Source organism: Sarcophilus harrisii, chromosome 5 (assembly GCF_902635505.1).
Source record: "Sarcophilus harrisii chromosome 5, mSarHar1.11, whole genome shotgun sequence".
Taxonomy (NCBI): domain Eukaryota; kingdom Metazoa; phylum Chordata; class Mammalia; order Dasyuromorphia; family Dasyuridae; genus Sarcophilus; species Sarcophilus harrisii.
The window spans coordinates 271,632,282-271,653,445 of NC_045430.1; the positions used below are offsets into that span (position 1 = coordinate 271,632,282).

The 21,164-nt window shown below is 47.4% G+C and overlaps 1 protein-coding gene across 2 annotated transcripts in view; it reads left to right on the forward strand.

The window, feature by feature from the left end:
- JAZF1 (JAZF zinc finger 1) overlaps positions 1–21,164 on the forward strand; it is a 235,255-nt gene that overhangs the window by 106,352 nt on the left and 107,739 nt on the right. For both annotated transcript variants that reach the window (XM_031940523.1, XM_031940522.1), the window contains exon 2: positions 18,294–18,366. Coding sequence is in view for 1 of the 2 variants with exons in the window: in XM_031940522.1 (XP_031796382.1) it covers positions 18,294–18,366 (73 nt within the window). In the remaining variant the exon portion in view is untranslated. The remainder of the gene's footprint in view (positions 1–18,293; positions 18,367–21,164) is intronic.

A 21,164-nucleotide genomic window follows, 5' to 3' on the forward strand; every position in this document is an offset into this window, starting at 1 on the left:
GGTCCTCCTGGCTTCAGGGCTGGGGCTCTCTCCGCTGCACCCCCCGCCGCCCCAAGATCTTTGTGTTCTAAGCCGCTTTACAATGGGGTTCGTGGTTCTCGTCTGAGAGTAACCCACTTGGACCGGACGTTCTGAGATTTAAGTCGCTGATAAGTGGTTGTGGATTCGGTGCCCGATTTTCCGCTCTCATTCGGCCCGTAGCTGCTGATCGCCCAGGTGGGTGCTGGGTACTCCGGCTGCTGCAGAGAAGGGTAGCAGGTAGAACCTTCAGTCTGGTCGGAGACGTAAGAGAGGCGGTTAATGTACATGCAAAGTACAACGTAACGTCATCATCATATGGATGAAACGGACCTGTGGGCTTATGGGAACGGGGGCAGGGAGAACTAACCATTGGAAGCTGGCTGGGGTGGACAAATGGGTCCGTTTGTTTGGGGCCAGAGGGGAGACCGACCTCCTAAGGAGGTGAGAGCCAGAGAGCCAGCCCGCGTCTCCCCATCTATATCAAGGGAATGGGCCAGACATAGGCCCTGAGACCCAGAGCCAGAAGGGCCTGCTGGGTTGGAGCTTCTTCCCCTGTGGGTCCTGAGCTCCCCTCTGAGAGCCAGGTGCAGTTCCTGGCTGCTGAGACATTGAGGGGGGTTGATAGGAGGGCTGGGCACGCCCCCGCTCCCCACGTCCTGCCCATGGCCGCGCCACCCCCCCCAGGGACCCGGCCTCCAAGAGCCCCCCCCCGGGCAGAAGCCCCTAACTTGTTCGGCTCCAGAGCTGCCCGTCTCTCAAAGTTCTAGTCGCCCAAATGGTGGCTTCTGGTGGGACTGAGCAAGGGCTGATGGAAATGGAAAATCGGGCCCCTGGCCCTCGGAGGGGGACGGGTCAGTGGGGGGGCACCCAGACGGGGCATGGGTGCTGGAGCTGTGTCCCTGAGGGCCCCTCCCAGCCTCGGTACCGGCTAGAAACCCCGCCCCAGTGTGGGGAGCCCCGAGGGTGCCCCTTTTCTCTCTGCAGAAATCTAGAGGAGGAGCACAGGCCTCCCTGTTGGGGGCTCGGGGCCCTCTGCTGGCGGCTTGAGAGCCGGCCTCACAAACCCTGCTACTTTTACCGGAGGCTTGAGTTCCCTTAACAAGCGGCCTGGACTCATTTCTGGGCCTTGGTCTGAGGCCTGACCCAGGGAAGGGGACTCCCCCTGCTTCCCTCAGCATCTCTGAGGCCCCTTCCCCGGTGGCCATACCCGGAGCTTGCTGGGGGCGTTTCACCGACCCACGCCATTTATCCCATGAGGCAATGGTGGGAAGGGGGACTGAGCACCGGATTAGGGGCTGGACACCGGATTAGGGGCCACCCCGGTTCCGGCCTCCCCTCCAGCCCCGCTGTGGGCGCCCGTTACTCGACAAGCATTTATCAAGCTCCTGCTCTGGGCTGAGTCAGCACCGAGGACACAGAAAGAGGCTCCGTTTCCCTCCCTCCCCGGTCGGGGCCTTGGGCTGCTGAGCTGCAAGAAGCCGCTCCCTAAATGTGAGTTACTGTGAGGGCAAAGAACGGGGCTGAGCCTGACTAAAGGGGCTGCACATAGTTTCAGATGAAATAATGGCCTTGACCACAATTTAACAGAGGAAGCGACGAGCAAATGGACAAATAGAAAATATTTAAAGGCAGAAGTCGTCAGACCCAGGTCTGTGAAATAGGAGGATTTATTATTTTTGTTTTGTTTTCCCCCTGAGGCAGTTAAGGTTAAGTGACTTGCCCAGGGTCACACAGCTGGGAAGTGTGAAGTGTCTGAGACCAGATTTTACCCAGGACCGACCTGACTTCAGGGCTGGTGTTCTCCATTTTGCCACCTGCTGCCCCTGAGTGGGAGGACTTGGAGGCTCCAAATCTGTCCTCTGCAATAAGTGGGGGTCTGGTGGGGAGAGCAGTGGGGTAAGGGGAGGCCAGTTGGGGGGGCACTTGAGCACCTCCCAAAGCTGGTTTCCTCAGTAGTAAAGCCCGGGGTTTGGGCTTGATGGACTCCCAGTCCCTTCAGCACTTATTGATCCTAGGATCAGTGGTAATGGGGGGGGGGGGTGGTTGCCCTCTCCAGCTCTCCGAGTAGGGCCCGGAGGCCATGGGGGGGGGGGGCTGCCTGTCTGGGTTTAGGTCCTGAAGTAGGTCCCTTCTCAGCTCCGGGTCTCGTGCAAATTGGAGGAAGGCGAGAAAATGGGCTTCTTGTTTTTGTTCAGTTTTCAGTCATTTCCAACCCTTCGTGACCCATTTGGGGTTTTCTTGGCAAAGTGGTTTGTCGTTTCCTGCTCCGGCTCATTTTACAGATGAGAAAACTGAGGCAGAGTTTAGTGACTTGTATAGGATCACACAGCCAGGGCAGATCTGGGCGCAGGGCCTCCTGACTCTCTCCATGCTCTTGCTGGACAAATGGGCATCTGAACAAAGCCAGGGCTCACCTTATTTAGCCTTTCAGCTAAAACACAAACCCCTCTGCTCGGCATTCGAAGCCCTTCGCCATCCCACACTTCTTGATGGCCAGATGGCGTCTAGTCCCATCATATTTTCCCCACCCCCCACAGAGGCCAGTGTTTTAGGGGGGGTCTGGGGCCCGGCTAAGGAGAGAGGGGGACTGTGGGGGAGCCGGGCACTGGGATTCTAAAAGCAATCCTTCCTTCAGTGGCCGTTCTGGCGTGAGGTGGGGGGGGGGGGGCGGACCGGGAGCTGTCTTTACCACTTGCCCCCCTTCTTCCCACCGCGAGCCAAAAAGGAGGGACCCGTCCTCCCGACAGCTGGAAATTTAGTGCCCTGGTGATCGTCCCAAATGAAGGCTTTTTGACGGAGGGAATGAAATCCAGGCCTGGGTGTCTCTGGCTGGGATTTAGCCGAGCAAGGGGTTCAGCTTAATTATATTATTCTTACTCCTGGAGATCGTTACTGCCAGTGAAAAATACCCCCCTGTCAGAACTGCATGCGCAGCGTGTTACGTAAAATAAAATTGGGTTTTTTCCTTTTCTGGACTCTTCAATGGGTTTTATGAACATAGTGAGGAGAGAACAGAGGAGAAACTTAGGTGAAAAATTCAATTAAAACAAAATTCTCTGGGAGGGTTTTTTCTTTAAAGAGATAATAATAGCTAACATTTATATAGTGTTTTCTATGGGCCAAGCACTGTGCCCAATAAATATGATAATTTTATAACCTTGAGAGGTGAGTGTAATTATTATCCCTGTTTTACAAATGAGGAAACTGAGGCACAGTTAAATCACTTGACCAGGGCCACATAACTAGGAAGCATCTGAGGAAGGATTTGAACCACTTCACCCATATCTCCTTGCCACTGACCTAGCTCTTTCCTCCCTCCTAATATCTACCATCTCCCATATCCCAGTACCTAAGACACACCCAGATCTCTCCCATCCTCTAAAAACAAATGGCCACAGAGACAAACCTCCTGCCATTTCCTCGGGTGCACCTTGATCTCCATTGATGGCAGCCACTTGTCCAAAAGCACCCCTCTCCTCTTGTTGCATCTCTCTCCTTCCTTCCCATTTGTCACACCGCTTGGATTTTGACCTCTGTCCCCACTACCCATATGACCTTGCTCTCTTACCAGTGATTTCTTGATGGCTGATCTCAGTGATCTTTTTTGGTCTCCATCCTTCGAGATCTATCTTGACAGGCATTCAAGCTCAATTTTTTTCAAATTGGGACTCATGCCATTTCCTCCATGTTCACCCCCCATTTCCCTATTTCTGTTGGAGGCATCCTTCACTCAGTCAACCTGCCCTCATTCATCACCTCTGTGTTCCAGCTCTGGGGATATAAAGGTAAAAAATTAAAAGTCCTGGCTCTTGAGGACCACCAAGCCCTAGACAGTCTGAAACAACTTTGTGCGTACAAAATATACAGAGGCTAAATTGGAGAGAACCTCTGAGGACCTTTATTAGAATTAAGAGCCAATCACGTCAAAAGTAGCTTTTAGCTGGGACTTGAAGGCAACTGCCAGGAGACAAATGTGAGCCAAGGAGAGCATTGGGGACAGCCAGTGAGAAATGCCCATCAGGAGGGGTGTTCAAGGAACAGCAACTCCATGGTGGTCAGCAGGCTGTGAGAAGATGGGAAAGGTTGTCAAGGTCTTTAAAAACCAAAGGATTTTACATTTGATTGGATGATAGGGAGCCATTGATTATCGAGGGGGAAGGATTTGTACTGTAGGAAGATCAGTTTGATGATGGAATGAAGCGTGAACCGAAGTGGGGAGGGACCTGAACACAGAGAGGCTATTGCAGTGGTTTTGAGGCAAATGAAGCCTGTCCCAGTGGCTACCGGGTCACAAGAGAAGGGTTTTAAAGAAAGACTCAATGGGACGTGGCGATTTACTGGCTATGGAGGAGGTGAGAGAAATGGGACTTGAGGGTGATACAATGAGACCTAGATGACTAGGATAGTGATGGAACCCTCAGCTGTAATGTGAAAATTAAAAAGAGGAGGAGGCGTAAAGGGAAAAGATCATGACTTCAATTTTGGGCTATCAGAATATTAATTCAAGCTGTCCACGAGTCGGAGATATGAGATGGGAAATCACGAGAGGTGTAAGGGCTGGAATATAATATTGGAATATCATTATGTGTAAATATGATCAGTCAATCCTTGGGGGCCAATAAGATCCCCAAGTGAAATAATACAGAGGGAGCAGAGAAGAGGGCCCAGCAAAGAATCTTGGGGGCCACCATGGTTAGTGGATGGAACCGGGATGCAGAGCCATTAGAGGAGACAGGAGCAGTCAGACAGGCAGAGAGAGAACCAGAAAGAAAACCTACAGAAAAAAGAAGGTAGCAGATGTCAGTCCTCAGAAAAGTCAAGAAATAGAAGCTTTAAGAAAAATCTATTGGAACCTTAAGAGACAATCATCCCAGTGACTGAGGTTTGTCACCTCAGAATCAACCTCCATCCTCCCCTTCCTTAACTCCCCATTTCTGCCTCGTTGCCAAGTCTTGTCTGTTGTGCTTCTGGGACAGCTTTGGTCTCCATCCCCTTCTCTCGGTGACCTGTCGCTGCCATCTTTCCATGTGGCCTCTGTCACTGCGCTGGCCTCCTAATTGGCCCCCCGGCTCCCGGCCTCTCCCCTTCCCCACACAGCTGCCAAAATAATGTCCCCAGTGCACGGTGACCGTGTCGTTCTCGTGCTCAGAAGTCTGGTGGCTCTCCTCCATCTCTCAGATGAAGCGCCGGATTCTCAGCCGGCATTTAAGGCCCTTCACAGTCAGTGCCAGCTTACCTCTCCAGCTTTGTTTCACACGACTCCCCTCCGCTCACTTGCCATTCTGGGCCATAACGCCTATTTGCTGTTCCCAGAAATCACCATCCGGCTCCCACTGCTGTACCCGTGCCCGCCTCCTCCTCGCCATTGACTCACCAAATTCTTAGCGTCTTTTAGGGTTCAGTTCGTGTATCGCTTCCTGTGGAAATCCTTTCCCAATTCCCCCTTTTTACTCTTTTCTTTCTTTTCCAATCGGATCTATTCAGTTTGCAACAAATTTATTCCTTCAAGGGGAAGGGATTTTTGCTTTTGAGTTTGCATTCCCAGCCCTTATTATGCCTGATACATACAGTAAGAGCTTAATAAATGCTCTCAGGCTTGACTTGCTTGTGGCCCAGTTGTCCTAAATGAGTTTCCTAAATCTGAAATACCCTTGTGCTTGATTGGTGTCATGTTTCCACTTGATTATTGCTTCGTGGGTAAGTAGAACAGGCCAATAATACGAGCAGAACTCTAGGAGACAAACTTTATATAACCACGGGACTTTGGAGCCCCCAGCGAGTGGGATGGGGAGTCCTAGGGGCGGTACAGAGAATCGTGCTGGGCCCACCGGGGCCTGGTGGGGGACAGACTAGGGTGTCAAACGTTGGCGTTTCGGAGGCCGGGTCGCCGTCATGTTATGGCCAAGCTCAGCCTTTTTTGCCCATCCCACAATGTCCTTTCATGTGAACTCATTTCTTCTTTTTCGTTTTAGCTTTCTGGTTTTTTTCCTGATGTAATGAGGCTTTTTGGTATATATTAAACCAGTAAAGGAGATCGCTTCAGACCTGAGTCCCCTGCAAGACAAAACAAAGCTTCTGGCTTTGGTGACCCAAGCATGGACTCTTAGGAATAGGAGTAGTAGGAAGTGGGACGGGGAAGTGAGATTGGAGCTTGCCTTCGGAGGCTCTGAAGCTACTTAGGGCGATGGACCCGGCTCCAGATTCTCCCTCTGCTGCCTGCTTCCTCTTGCCTTTGGCCAGCGGCCCTCCCCTCTGTGAGCCTGGATTTCCTCCCCTGCAAAATGGGGGGCTGCTTTAGACGGGACCTTCTCGTTCTGTAGCTGTGATGGCAGGAATGGGTGATTTTAAGCACCAGACCATGGAGACACTTTGTAGTTTATCCCAAGAGCGGGCGGGAGCTACGGAATGTTGTTGAGCCGGAGAGACGTCATGGCAGCCGAGCTCCGCGCTCGTGCTCCGGGGGCACGTGTGTGTTCCACATGAGAGGAACCGCGTCCGCGTTAATCAGTGCTCCCATCCCAGCTTGTATGCCGTGGTATTACAAGTGGTACTTGGTGATGGAAGCGCTGCGTTCTCATTTTTCACCTTAATTGCCTGGCTGAGGAGCCCCTGACAGCTGCAAAGGTTACTGGGAGCTCTTTTGTTCTCCCACCAGGACTAATATGCACGTACCATTTCCTTCATTATTGCATACTAATAGCCAGGCCTGGAGAAAAGGCACAAAAGGGCCGGGGAGGGGGCCTGGTCCAGGTGACCGCTGCCTCCCCACGCTGGGAAGGAGCCGGCCGGCAGAGGGGCAGCCGGGGAGGGGAGGATGCTGGATCTGGGTCTTCTAAGGCAAACCCCACAGGGGAAAGGGGCAGAAAATAGCAGACCCCCCCATTCCAGGCTCCCATTTTGGAGCAGGATAAAACAGCTCCAGCTGAATAAGCTCCCATCTCATTTGTCATGGGAATGTTTGCTGTGGCTCCCCTATAAACTGGAAGACAAATGGCCCATTTCTGGGCTTTGCAAAGCCATTTATTAAGCACCTACTGTGTGCCAAACATTGTCAGGAGACACAGGGCTTTTTGATCTGGGGCCGTTTTAAAGACCTCAGGATTTCTCAAGGACATCTTGGCAGAGGGCACCAACATTGGCCAACTCCTATAACTCCCCCAACAATTGTAACCTTAAAAAATGTCCCCACAGACCAAATATTCTTGTCCTTTTTGTGTCTCACAGACCCTCTAGGCAGTTTTGTGAAACCTCTCGGCCTCTTTTTCAGAAAAAATATTTTTAAAGCACAAAATAAAATACATAATATTACAAAGGAAACGAGCCATATTGAAATATAGCCATTAATTTTTTTAAGAAAAAGAAGCCATAAGTTCACAGACCCCAGGTTAAGGACTCCTGCCCACTCTTCACTATTTACTGTCAAAGAATTCAGTTCTTTTCAATAAGCATTTTTGAACACAAGATGTCCCAAAAGTCCTTGTAGATTCTTTTTTCCCCTGAGGCAGTTGGGGTTAAGTGACTTGCCCAGGGTCACACAGCCAGGAAGTGTTTAGTGTCTGAGATCAGATTGGAACTCGGGTCCTCCTGATTTCAGGGCTGTTGTTCTAGTGGATAGAGTGCATCAGCTCCCCCACACACACACACACTCCCCTTGTAGACGCTTAACCTTTGAAGGATACCCTGAATAGGCAGATGTGGTGGCAGCTGCTCTGGGAAGAAAGACAAAAATTAATTCTGTTAAAAAAAAAAAAGGCATTTATTAAACCCCAGCTGTGTACGAGATACCAGGTCCTAGAGATCCAGGAACATAAAGAATGATCCTAATCACAGGGAGCTTCTGTTCTAAAGAGATAACCAAATACCAGCATAAAATACACAGCAAATACACAGCATAAAAACCATGGTGTATGTTATAATAAAGCACAACCGTGAAGAGATTAAATGTGGATTTAGTCATGAAGTGCAAGGTCATTTGGGAGGGAGACTTGCGGGGAGGGGGGAGCTGGGAAAGCCTTTACGCAGGACGTGGGGGTTAAGCCTCCAAGAGGAAGGGGGGACGTTCCTGAGGCAGAGGAGAGGACGGAGCTTATTCTGGGAATTAGGAGTGAGGGAGAGCGGGCACCGGCAGGGGGTGGGGAGGCAGGAAAGGCTTCCTGTACAGGCTGGTACTTAAGCCGGGGCTTGGAGGGGATTCTTTGAGTCCTGTTCCCAGAAGCAACAAGGCGACATGATGCTGGGCCTCGGTTAGGAAGGTTTGAGTCCAGATGCAACCTTGGTCATTTATTATCTGGGAAATCCCAGGTATACCAAGTGGCTGTCTGCCTCAGTTTCCTTATCTGGTCAAACGAGACCATATTTGTAAAGAGCATTGCCAACCTTGTGGCTATAGACTTTAGAATCATTATAATTATAATATTATAAATTTATTTTATAAATTATATATATATATATAATTATATTACATGTAATATAATTATTATATATAATATATAATTATACATCATAGACTTTATAATAAATATAATAATAATATATATATAATTCAGAGGAAACTGAGGCATTAAGCAATAGAGGGATATGTTCAGGACTATGTTGCATGAAGATTGGTCGAAGGGTCTGTGGGGATTTAGGCAAAGAGAAGGTGAGAGGCGGGGGAAGTGGGCAGGGGAGCATCTCTGAGTGCTTGAAGGGGCTGTCGCTCGAAAGGATCCCCCAGACTGTTTGTCTTCAGCAGGCAGAAGCGCTGGAAATGAAGGGAAGTTACCGAGAAGCTAATTAACGTTTGATCTCAGAGGAAAAGCTGCTCCCATGAATGAAGGCTGTTGGAACAATAGGCTGCATGGTGTCAGAAGGTGGGGCTCCCCTTCTTTGAAGGTCTTCATGCAGGGATAAGGGGCCCTCTTATTGAATGTGTTCTAGTGGGGATGCTTCTCAGGATGGGATGGCTGTCAAGGGGTTCTTCCCAGCTCTAAATTTTGAGATTGTGGGACTTAATTCACAATTAGAGAGCTGGATCTGTGCAGGGAGACTCCCCACCTCAAGCTGCTGTCTTTGTGCGGGGAGGCCCCACTCTCCGGACCGCTGTCTCTGTGGGCACACTCCCCCCCCAGGCTGCTGTCTCTTTGCAGGGAAGGCCCCCCCCCCAGCCTGTGCTCATGAATGTCTCAGAGACAAGGGTATCTGCCACATGGGGATTGGGTAGGTGAGTCAGCTCCTCGGTCTCCTTCTGTTTATTCCTTCCTGGCACGAAATGGTGCCTGGGCCTCCAATATGAAAAGGGATGCTTTTTAATGGGCGAGGTTATGGAGCTGCGAAACGTCCCCAACTTTAAGATACTTCAACTCATAAAGTTTACGGCAACACTTTACTGCATCTGGATTTCCCATCGGATTGGGGAAAAGCAAGAATCTCACCGTAATTTGCACCGACTGCCCGTAATGGAAATTATAGCTTGGGAAACGTTTCAAATGACAGGTCTATAAAGCCGAGAAACGCTGATCCACTCCAAGGCTACTTATGTGCTATGGACAATTTTTGGAGCCGTTTTTTCTCTCTTTTCTTCTTGGAAAGGGTCTTCTCCAACAGAAATATTTATTTCAGCAGCTGAAATAAACTAGCTTATAGCAAAAGGTTGACTCCAGGCAGTTATCAAATCCAATTACTAAAATGCAGTCGAGATAGAGGCCAATGGGAAGCTGCTGGGCTCTCTCTTCAGAGAAGAAAGCTGGGAGGAAGGTATCGGAGAGAGAGAGCACGGCGAGGTCCGTTATCAGCCGGTTCTGTTCTGATGAGGAGTGAGAGAGACCTAGGAGTAGTTGGGAAGGCTTGTATGAGAATTGGTACCTCTTACTTTGCTTGGATAGTCCTATCTATAAGAACCCTGTACTGGCCAGTCCTTGTAAACATGAAGGATGTTTATACGTCACCAGGCAGCCAACGGCTGTTCGTCCAAGATGAGCAGCGTCAGTGGAGGCTTGAGAGCTGAGAAAGGAGAAGGAAGCTCAGATTTTACAAAGGAGGGAACTGAGTCCCACAGGGATGAACATGTGACTTGTGCAAGATCACACAGGTAGAAGGGGATGGAGCTAGGTTGTCTGCCCCCAAATCCGGCTCTCCTTCAGCCTCATCTCTTATCGGGGATACTGGAGAAGGGGGCCCCTGGACAGAGACATATTGGAATAAATCAGAGCATCTTATATTTAGAGCTGGGAAAGGCCCGAAAGTTTGTTGTGTGCAGTGTTATTATTTTCTAGTCAAGGGATCTTTCCCAGGATCTTGTCCTGGCGGTAGGAGGGACCTTAGATGTCACCAGGTTCAGCTCCCCCTTTTTATAGATGAGGAAGCTAAGCCCTACAGAGCTTGCTTAGACTCACTCAGCTGGCGTGGGTTTCTGGGGAGATGCTGGTCGGGGTCTTCCCGGCATCCTACGGCTCCGGAAGTGGCCAAGGGATGGAGCAAATCCCAAGTCTGGCAACCAGCCTGATGATGAGCCTCTCTGAATGGACCAGGGCTGTCTTTGAACGGCAGATGGACAGGATGTCCCTGTGCCCAGAGAAGGTGCCCTAAGGGCACAGTCTCTGAGAAGCCTCCGTGCCACGTGGAATAGAACTTTAAGGGATGATGCCTATTCTGCAGGGTGTTTGCTCTGATGCCTTTCTCCAGAAGGTCACAGAAGTCTCACGACCGTGACCTCCTGGACGCCATTGAAAGCTCCCTCCACTCTATCAGCCTTCCCCATTAGCCGGTCTTGGGCCATGGAGCCCATCCTCAGTCACTCCTTGTTTTCCATTCACACCCAATTATGAAAGGCATAATTTTCAGTTTTCTGCCTCAAGAAAGCACCCAGGGCGTGTTCTTGTATTATTTTAGCGTTCCCGCTCTGAGTCATTTAATTAAACCCATAAATCAGTAAGACTAAATGAGCTGCTGAAAATACTCTAAATGCATCTATCTAGTGACACGTAACCCTGACCTTGTGGTGGTTGTTCTAATCATGATAATAACGTTAATAACTAACATTTATGGCTCGCTGTGAGATACAGTTTATGTACATGAGCTCATTTGGTCTCAACAGAAGCCTTAGGAGGTAGGTGCTATTATTATCCTCAGTTTACAAATGAGAAAATGAAGGCTGAGAATGGTGACATTATTTGCTCACACTGACAATATGTGTCCGGGGCAGAATTTACACTCGGGACTCTCCGATGCCATGCTCAGGGCTCTAACAAATGTATTACCTGGACATCACTCCCCAAGCTGATCTCTGTCCCTAAGCTGCATCCCCTTCTGCAGTCGCTTAACAAGCCCAGTCTCTGGGACACCTTCTGTGAGAAGCCTTTCCCCATCTCCCTCCTGTCCCCGGCCCTCCCCGGTCTCTGTCCCTTAGACTCAGATGCTTCAGTAGTTACTTCTCTGTGTGCTCATTGTCCAGTCCAGGAAGATGTCAGCTCTTCAGGGGGAGGGGCTGTCTCCCAGTGTTTGTGTCGGTAGCCTCCAGTGTGGTGCTTGGAAGACAGTAGGCGCTTAATCGGTGATGGTCAGAGTGGCTAAGTTTGGAAGGATTTTTTATTTGGCTGGTGTAGACTTCTCCCCCAATGAGGATCTGTGCCTTCTTCACCTATTAACTGGTATTAATTGGTACCACAGGGTACAACCTGCTGACAAGCCATCCCTCCGAACCCAGCTGAGCCTCCCCCCCCCCCCCCCAACACCGGCCTGGCCTTTGAGAACCCAGGCTCACTACCCCCACCCGGTGAGACCTCAGAGCCTAGGAGTGAGGCAGACAGGAACCCATTCATTTATAAATGAGCAGCAGCGTTGTGATACAGGGACAGAGCCTCCCAGACCAGAGGCCTGGGCGCCCATCCTGGCTCTGCCTCTGACTCCCTACATTTCTTCAACTGTAAAATTGGGATGGATTATAAGGTCTCTTTCACAGTTCTAGATAGATGCTTCTATAATATACATATAGAATATATCATGTTATACATTCTGTATAACATATACATGCACAATATGTACCTATTATATGTAATAATACATAATTTATAAAATGCTTCTTGATATATATGTCCATAATACATATTTACATATTATATAAGTTCTATATAATATATCACATAATATACTTTTTATTAAAGCTTTTTATTTTCAAAACATATGCATGGAGAATTTTTCAACATTGACCCTTGCAAAACCAAATTTTCCTCCCTTCCCCCCATCCCTTCCTTTAGATAGCAAGTAATCCAATCTCTGTTAAACATGATGAAATATATGTTAAATTCAATATAGGCATACGTAGGTATACAATTATCTTGCTGCACAAGAAAAATCAAATCAAAAGAAAAAAATGAGAGAAAATAAAAAGCAAGCAAACGACAACAGAAAGAGTGAGAATGCTATGTTGTAGTTCACATTCAGTTCCCACTGTCCTCTCTCTGGGTGCAGATGTTTTCTTCATCACAAGATCATTGGAAGTGGCCTGGACATCTCATTGTTGAAAAGAGCCACGTCCATCAGAATTGATCCTCATATAATCTTATTGCCGTGTACATGATCTCCTGGTTCTGCTCCTTTCCCTCAGCATCACTTCCTATAAGTCTCTCCAGGCCTCTCTGAAATCATCCTGCTGATCATTTCCTATACAATAATAACATTCTGTAATATTCATATACTATAACTACATAATAATACTTCTAGATCTCTGCTTCAACTCCCCATTTTTCTCTTCTGTAATATGAGGGGATGAGATTAGAAAGCATTCTGAGACCCCTTCCAGATCTGACCCTATGATTTTATCATCTAAGGCCCCCAGTTTTGCAGATTACAACTCAGAATTTATAAGTTGAAATTGCTTGAAACAGGAAGTGGTTAAGAAATTTGCCCAAGATCACTCAATTAGGGATCATCAAAGGTAGGGTTTGAGCCCAGGTTTTTTGCCTTGAAGGGCCCTGTCCGCCACACCAACCTGTCCCCCAAGAGATGAGGAGCTGTTTGTAGAAAATCTCTTTTCTCAGATGACAAGATCATCATGTTTCCAAGAAAGCTAGATTTCAGAAAAATTAGTGATTGAATAGATTTGAGCCACTAAGCTCTTTATCCACTTTTATTCCTTTGGCCTTCAGGCCAGGTGATTGCTTTGGGAGCGGGGGTACCCAGAAGGGGGATACTGAAGAATAGGATTCTGCCATCTGCCCTTGGAGACAGACGGCCAACTCTTCTCTCAGCTGCCATGATAAAGAAACTGGGCTCTTTCTGTAGCTTTCTGGAGAGGGGGCAGCAGGGTAATTTATAGATGCAGGAGGCGGTTACTTAAACGTTGACACTTCTTGTTGAATTGCCAGCTTAAGGAGCATCACCCGGCCTTGAAATCCTGAAAGGTTTATATTCCTGCAAACCATTTACTGAGGGGGATCATATCTCTCAATGATTTCAGCGTACATTCCAGTTTCAAGTTTTTATCGGCAGCATAAACAAACACGCCTCAAAGCACTTGGGAGACGTGTGCTCCGGCCCACTTCAATTAGGCCCCATTTCAGCTCCTTTCTGGTGGTGGTTGTCTTGGCAAAAAAAAAAAAAAAAAAGACTTTTTGCTGTGGTTCAAAGTGTTAGGGGGCTTCCTTCATCAGCTGGACCCTTACCCACATTTCTCTGCTCCTTCTCCTCCCTATTATGAGATCGAGTCAATTTAATTTTAAAGTCCTTACTAGGTGGTAGGCACTGTGCTGAGAAGGGAGGTGGGTAGCAACGAAGAAGCCATTCCCTGCCCTCAGGGAGCTTCCATTTTAATGGAGAAAAGACCACTTATAAAAGGAGACCTGAAAATTAGAGGGGACAAGAAAGAGGTTGGTGGAAAAGTCCTGAAAGTCAGGAGCCAAGAGGAAGGGATACAGCTCTTGGGCACTTCCTCAAAATGGATGTTCCCCAGGAAAATCGATTAAAGAGGGGGACCACAAGAGCAGAGGTATCTTCTAGGGTGGGAAGAGGGGTGGGTATGGGAGAAGTTCAGAGTGAGGAGCCGCTCTTGGAGAGGGAGAACTAATACACTCAACGAATATATGTATCTATGTATTGAGTGTTAAGTAAATACATATACATATATGTAAATATATATGTCTTTAAGTACATGGAGGTCAGGACCCCAGTTAAGATCCCCTGGATTGACGTATGTTTGGGACAAGTCATTGCTCTATCCCCCCAGATAAGCACTTTGGCTAACCTCTCCAATTCCTGAGCACCGGATCTTATTTCGAGAGCCCAGAGTTCTAACATGCTCTGAAGTCTACCTAAGGAGGCCTTTGAGCAGTAAAACATGGGTAAGGTCTGGTAGATTCTGTTCTGTTACTTCCCCCACCACATAACCAACTAGTGCCCAGCTTCTTGCCCCAAAATGGAAAAGGCACTTTTACATGGCTATGTTGTAACACAGAAGATGACATTTTGAGCGCCTGTCACTCTGTTTGCCAGCCAAACCATGAGCTGTGTCCGACATGAGAAACACGATTTCCGTGGCAAAGCCAACTCATAAATCCCACTTTGGTCTGGGAGCGCCAGACGTTTTTATGTTACTTCTGAGAAGGGTCCGAAAGGCAGATTTTGTGCGTGTGCAAGCCAGCAATCGACCTTTCCTGAGTGTTGGCTGGGCAGAGCCCTTTGCGTTGGATCTCCTGGAAGGACTGTTAGCTTAGAGAAGGGAAACATGTCTGTCTCCATAAAAGAAAAAAGAATCTGGAAAGTGAAAATGAACTGAGGACCAATGATGACTTTGGCCACCAGAGATATGGGTGGATTCATGATTTCGTCCCATGATTGGGCAGCATTAATGATGCTCTTACTGTATGCCACCTGTTGGTACAATGGGAAAGCAGGATATGAGACTGGATGGGGAGTTCAAGGAACTGTTGGGACCAGGAGAGCAGGAGATGAGACTGGTGCCGGGCCGGAGTGCACACAGCCTCCCCGTCATCCTCCTCCTCCAGGATCATCTTGTTCTTTACGATGGTCGTTACAATGCAACTGGTTCAGATTCTGCTCCCTTTGCTCTGCATCCCCACTTGTGCTGCCATCTCTTGCAGCCTCTGATCGATCGTGGGAAAGTCACTTAGCTTTTCCAATTCTCAGTTTTCTCATCTGTCAAATGGGGACAATGATACCGGTAGCAGGAACATCACAGGGCTGTTGTGAGGTCCAAATGATGTATGCAGAAAGTGATTTGCAAGCCTTCAAGTGCTCCTAAATTGTGTCACCCTGTTCACGAAGTGTTTCCTTGATTAGTAACAATCTTTCTCCTCGGACCCCACATGATCTGCTGGTTTACACCTTTCTCTCTGGGGTTGACTCTGTGATTTCATTTGGCGTTTTCTTGGAAAAGATACTGGAGGAATTGGCCATTTCCTTCTCCAGCTCATTTTACAGTTGAGGAAACTGAGGCAGACAGTGATTTTTTTTGTTGGGATTCACTTCATCCCAACTTGTCAGTCTGTCCATACAGCACTTTAGTCTACTCCAACCCCAGAGTCTCCTCTAAAGGAAAAATTCAGAGAAGCCCCTCCCAGGACTGATGGGCTCATGGCCACGCAGTGATTTCTCTGTTCCTGGAGGAAGGCTGTGCAAATATCCTTGTCTCCAATTTACAGATGAAAAAGCTGAGGGTCAGAGAGTGGAAGATACCTGGGGCCATGCAATTAACAAATGGCAAACCAGGGACTTGGAACCCAGTTTTCTGACCCAATTCCGGGACTCATTCTGACATTGAATGTCAATGAAACCACCTTGCCGGTGAGTAGGTGCGATTGAGAATAGACTCGGTCAGAGGACGGAACCAGGAATAGTGGGCAGTAGTTGTAAAAAATGCAGATGGAGGCCCAAGAGCCAGAAAAAGCTTCTCGACAATCATAGGGGAGATTGAGGCTCCTTCAGGACACTGTAGGACTCCCTTCAGTTGAGGTCTTTGCATAAATGCTGATGACTACTTTTGGGGGACACTATAGTGGGGACCCCTGGTTAGGGAGAGGCTGGATCAGATTGTTCTGTGAGACAGCCAGAGGGATGAAATTAGAATCTGTGTGGAAGTAGAAAATGAGGAAGGGAGCCTGGGTATCATTTTAACTCCCATTGTCCATCCTGCTGATTCATCTCTCTGTCTTTGATGTCCCCGCTCCCTCCTTGCTCCCTGGTGACACCTACTTCGGGGGGGGGGGCTGATGCATGTACCCCATGCACCCCACAGCACTAAACACTTTCCATCCCAGAGTGCTTAAAACCGCATCTGTCCTCGCATCAAAGACAGAATTACTGCTGAGTGCAGCTGGGATGTGTTTATAACATCCAGTTTCAAACTATCCTGTTGTTAATTTTAAAAGAAATTTGGGCTAAACATCAGAAGGGCTTCACCCCCTCCTCCAAAAATAATAATGTATTCATCTTCTTCTCTTTTATTCTGATGAAACCGATTACTTTTTAGCTTTTTTTATTTCCATTTCAAAGGATTGTTTTTTTTTTTTTTTCCTTCATGGGGCCTTGTCTGCTTTTAAGAATAACACCGTTCTCTAGAATTATGGGAGCTGAGCTCCTGGGGACTATCTCCAAGTTGGTTTATGCCTTCCCAAAGGGGAATTCCCTGGAGCAACTGTAGTTGTCCATCACATCGTGTCATTAGCCTGCAAGGCCTTTAACGGTCTGGAGCCAACCTGTTTTTCCTACCTAATCTCACAGGGATCATTTCATCAGCTCGTGAGCTCCCCCTCATTGGAAGTCTGAACAAATACCTGTCCTAGATGCCATGAGATGGGGGCTGGAGGTTTGCTATGCCTCTGAGGTCGCTTGTAAATCTGTGATTCTTTAGCTGCACTGTGCTGCAGGTGAGCTGAGTGTGGCTTCCCAAATAGATTCTACATTTTCCAGCCTCCGTGTCTTTGTCTAGATGGTACCGTCTCCCCACCCTTTCACCTCTCAAATTCCGATCAGAGACCTGCTCGGCTGAGATCCCTTTCTTATAACCATCTTTGACGTGCCCCCGATGGCTCATAGGCCAGAGGGAATGTCTGTCTCTTGAAATCCAGTACTTAATATTATTCACCAAACATTTATTAAGTTCCTTCCCTGAGCCGGGCCCTGGGACATCCCCTATAAACTGATTCAGAGTGAAATCACACAACTTTTGAATAAATATACTGCATGAATACCAGATCATATATGGAAAGAACAATTAAGGGCATAAGAACACTAAGGAGAATGGCCTTACTTGACCTTGGAGAAGATCTGATCTGAGGATGTACATACTCTGCCCTCCTTTCAGTGGAGAAGTGGAGGACTTGGAGTGTGAAAAATTGGGTATAACATTGGGAACATGGAAGCGCTGGATACTTTGGCTAGCTCATTTGTTGCCTCTTTCTCTTTTAATCTTTGCTATGAAAGATGGCTGGGGAGAAATAGAATAGAATATATTGAGAGGAAAAGTGATTAAGCAACAAAAGGCACATCCAAATATTGCTTTGAAAAATCAAATACCAATTTGCTTTATGCCCTCTTCACCTACTTCTTTCTATTCTAGTTATTTTATTGGTAATCTAAAGGATGATATTACACCGTGGTCATCTTGTATTTCCCCTTGCTCACAAGACAAGGCATTTCATATAGTAGATGTATCAGTAAATGTTTGTCGAACGACTTGGGGATTGTGTATACCAGAAAGTTTCTGTTTGACATTCTCAAAAAACAGCCTGTACAAACGCAGCGCCTATTGTAGCCTGCCAGGCCCTCTGTACTAAGAGCATAGAAGCACATTTAATAGATGAATAAGCCATGGGTTTTTATATCTTGCTTTTAAACAGCCTTGTAATTGGCCTCGTCGTTGAAAAAAGCCTAATTAAGGGAAACTTCATTGCTTTCCCTCTCCTCCTCTCCTTCTTCCTCCTGCCTCCCCTACCCGCCATTTTTTAAAGCAGATTAAACAGTGGAAACTATGCCGACATTGTAACCATAAGCAATGAAAACTAATATTTATGAGGGGATTGTGAAAGTTTGCATGACATATGGGCCTTTTATCACTGTTGATGTTTGGAATTCCCTTGAACAGTAATGCAATATTTTGTTATTTATGAATGGATGGACGGACCAGCGTATTTGGGTTGCCTGGGCTCTCTCAGAAAAGGGGAACGTTAAATTTGACCTCATTTTCTGTGTGTCGGCCCAATTGCTCTGAGTTAGACAGCCACATATCATTTTTTTTTTCGGGCAAACATTGAAAAATCCTCATTGTGTTTTCATTACAGACACAGATCCTCGTGTTTTGGAAAAGCAAGAGTTACAGCAGCCGACCTATGTCGCCCTCAGTTACATTAACAGGTAAGCACAGTTCAGAATTTATAGCCATCGCCTCTGCCCACTGCATGCTCATTTCTGAAAGGCATCTGCTCAGTAGATGTACAGGGTGACTGGCTGTAGACAAAATGATGTTTTTGTTTCTCAGCCCAAGTGCGTGACAGCACGCTGGAAAATGTATTTTCTCATTTCTCTCATAATGCCCTCCTCAATGGATGTGGATGAAAAAATAGATGTTTCTAGTGTGAGCTCAGAAAATCCTCAGTTTTCCCATTTGTAACATGGGCAGATTGAACTAGAATAGACCCCCTTCCCCATGTTTGTATAATCAACCTCTTGGAGTCTTTTCTCAGATGAGTGTTTTGGGGTGGATAAAATCATACTGAATCTGGCCAATTCCAATAGAATTGGGTTGGAGAGAGCCATCTGCATGGCCATGTGTGGATCACACCATAGTGTTTTCACTTTTTTTGTTCTTGTTGGCTTGCTTGTTGTTTTCTTTTTTTTTTCCTTTTTGATCTGATTTTTCTCGTGCAGCATGATAATTGTGGAAATATGTATAGAAGAATTATACATGTTTAACATATATCACATTACTTGCCTTCTAGGGGAAAGAAGGGGGGGAAAGGGTGGGAAAAAGTGGAACACAAGGCTTTGCCAAAGGCGAATGTTGAAAACTATCTTTACATGTATTTTGAAAATAAAAAACTATTGTTTTAAAAATCGTACTGAATCACAGTATGATTATCAACGTCTTTGAAAAGCCCTTCTGGGCTTGAGGGTCACCTGGGTCACTTCTGGCCCTGAATCTTGGGTCCTGGTCATAGTCCCAGTTGACATTCTGTCCCATTCTAAGGGTTCCATGGTGTTTGTTCGACAGATGATCCCGAAAAGATCTGTAAGCAGTAGGTGGGGAAATAGGTAAGAAGGTAGATAAGATAGCTATTAGTCTCTCATTTCTCAGTTCAGAAAGAGTGGGTGGATGTCCCATAGGACCAGAGGCAAGATTTGAACTGCCCCGTCCCTGTCCCATGCTGTCTTGTGTTCCCTCCTCCAGAGGTCTGCTGGGTCTCCAGGCTAGAGTTGGGCCCGATGGGAATGGGAATGTAATTAGGTCTAATAAAACTTGGCAAGCCTAAGGTCAAAGATGGTCCATGGAGCCGAGCAGTTTGAAAATGAGGGAGATGTCGTTACTGAGAAGGGACCGGGAACTGGGAGAACTCTGGCCTGTATTCATAGGCAGCTAAGGATATCGGGGGGAATTGGATGAAAAATCAGGAAATCCTGGGTTTCTTGTTGTGGTTGGCGTTTACTCACTGCACAGTTAGGGGCAGATCATTCTAACTCTCATAGCCTCAGTTTCCTCATCTGTAAAATAATAATAATAATAGTACCTTAATCACTCAGCAAGCATCTATTAAGCACTTACTGTGTACCAGGCACAGTGCTAAGCTCTGAAGATCCAGAATAAACTGAAGCATTCCCTGCCCTGTAAGTGTTCCTCCTCTAATGGGAGAGACAATGCAGACATACTGAGAATGTCTGAGGTCATCTCCCTGGGTGCTCGGAAGGCTCAATGATGATCGTAGATATATGGGGCTCTGCAAACACTGAAATATCAAGACTGGCCATAAAGGCACAGGCTGGCAGATCAAAGATGGGATGGAGAGTCATAGGATTATAGACCAAGAACCAGAGGCTGTCTAGTCTTACCTCCCTCATTATACAGATGGGAAAACTAAGGCCCAGGAATATTTGGTGGATTTCAACTCAGGTTCTATGATACCTTTCCTTTCCCCTGTGTCAGACTGACTTGACTTTAGAACTAGTCCATTAGCTCCATGTGTGCATTGGGTGCTTAATAAATGTTTATCGGATTGTGGTAAACCAGAGCGACGGAAGAACATGTAGGCAGAACCCAGATTTCTGAGTATAATCATTGTACTGATGGATGCTGCAGAGCTCTTACCCCCCACCCCAGCTCAGCCAGCTCAAATAAGGAGGCAGACAGGATGTTTTTCCTCCCAGAGAATCCACATGGCCCTTAATTAAAAAAAAACACACCCAGAATTAGAAAGACTCAGGTAAGAGGGAGGTTGGCTTTTGGTCTGAAGGGAAAGCCAGCTGTTCATGGCATTGATGCTATGTCATCAGGAGGGGGCTGGTTGGCGCAGAGGGCCCAGGCCCATCTCTGTGCTCCCCGAGGCCTCGGGAAAAGGACACTTTTCATGATCTTAGCTGAGTTCTAAAAGTTTACACGTGGCCACTAGAGAAGCAAGTTTTGCTTAATGCTGTCTGTGTGTCTGTCTCTCCATCCTTCTGTCTCTGTCTCTTTGTCTGTCTGTCTCTCTCTCTCTGTGTCTGTCTCTCTCTTTCTCTGTGTCTTTGTCTGTCTCTCTCTCTTATCTGTTTTTCTCCATCTTTCTGTCTTTCCCATTTGTCACCAGTCTATCAGCCCCATCAGTCTATCCACCTGTACCGCTCTGTTGTATCGGTGTCTGCAGGTGTGTGTCTGTGGGTATAAATGTATACACAGAGATGTTGTACGTGTATAAGTCACCTACATAGGGGTGAGAGGGAAGGCCAGAGAATCAAGGAAAAGGGACGGCCTGGGACAGAGCCTTGGTCGGGGACTGTGGAAATTGAGTTAGCAGAAGAATCCGAAAAGAAGGGATGGAGCAGGTGGGAGGGGCCCCAGGAGAGTGCACCCTCCCCAAAAGCACAAGAGGCGAGAGAGGGGGGTGGACCATCCACTCAAGGGGAGCGGAAAGACAGAAGGCTTCAGACTGAGACCAGACATCAGCCCTCTGAGATCCTTGGTC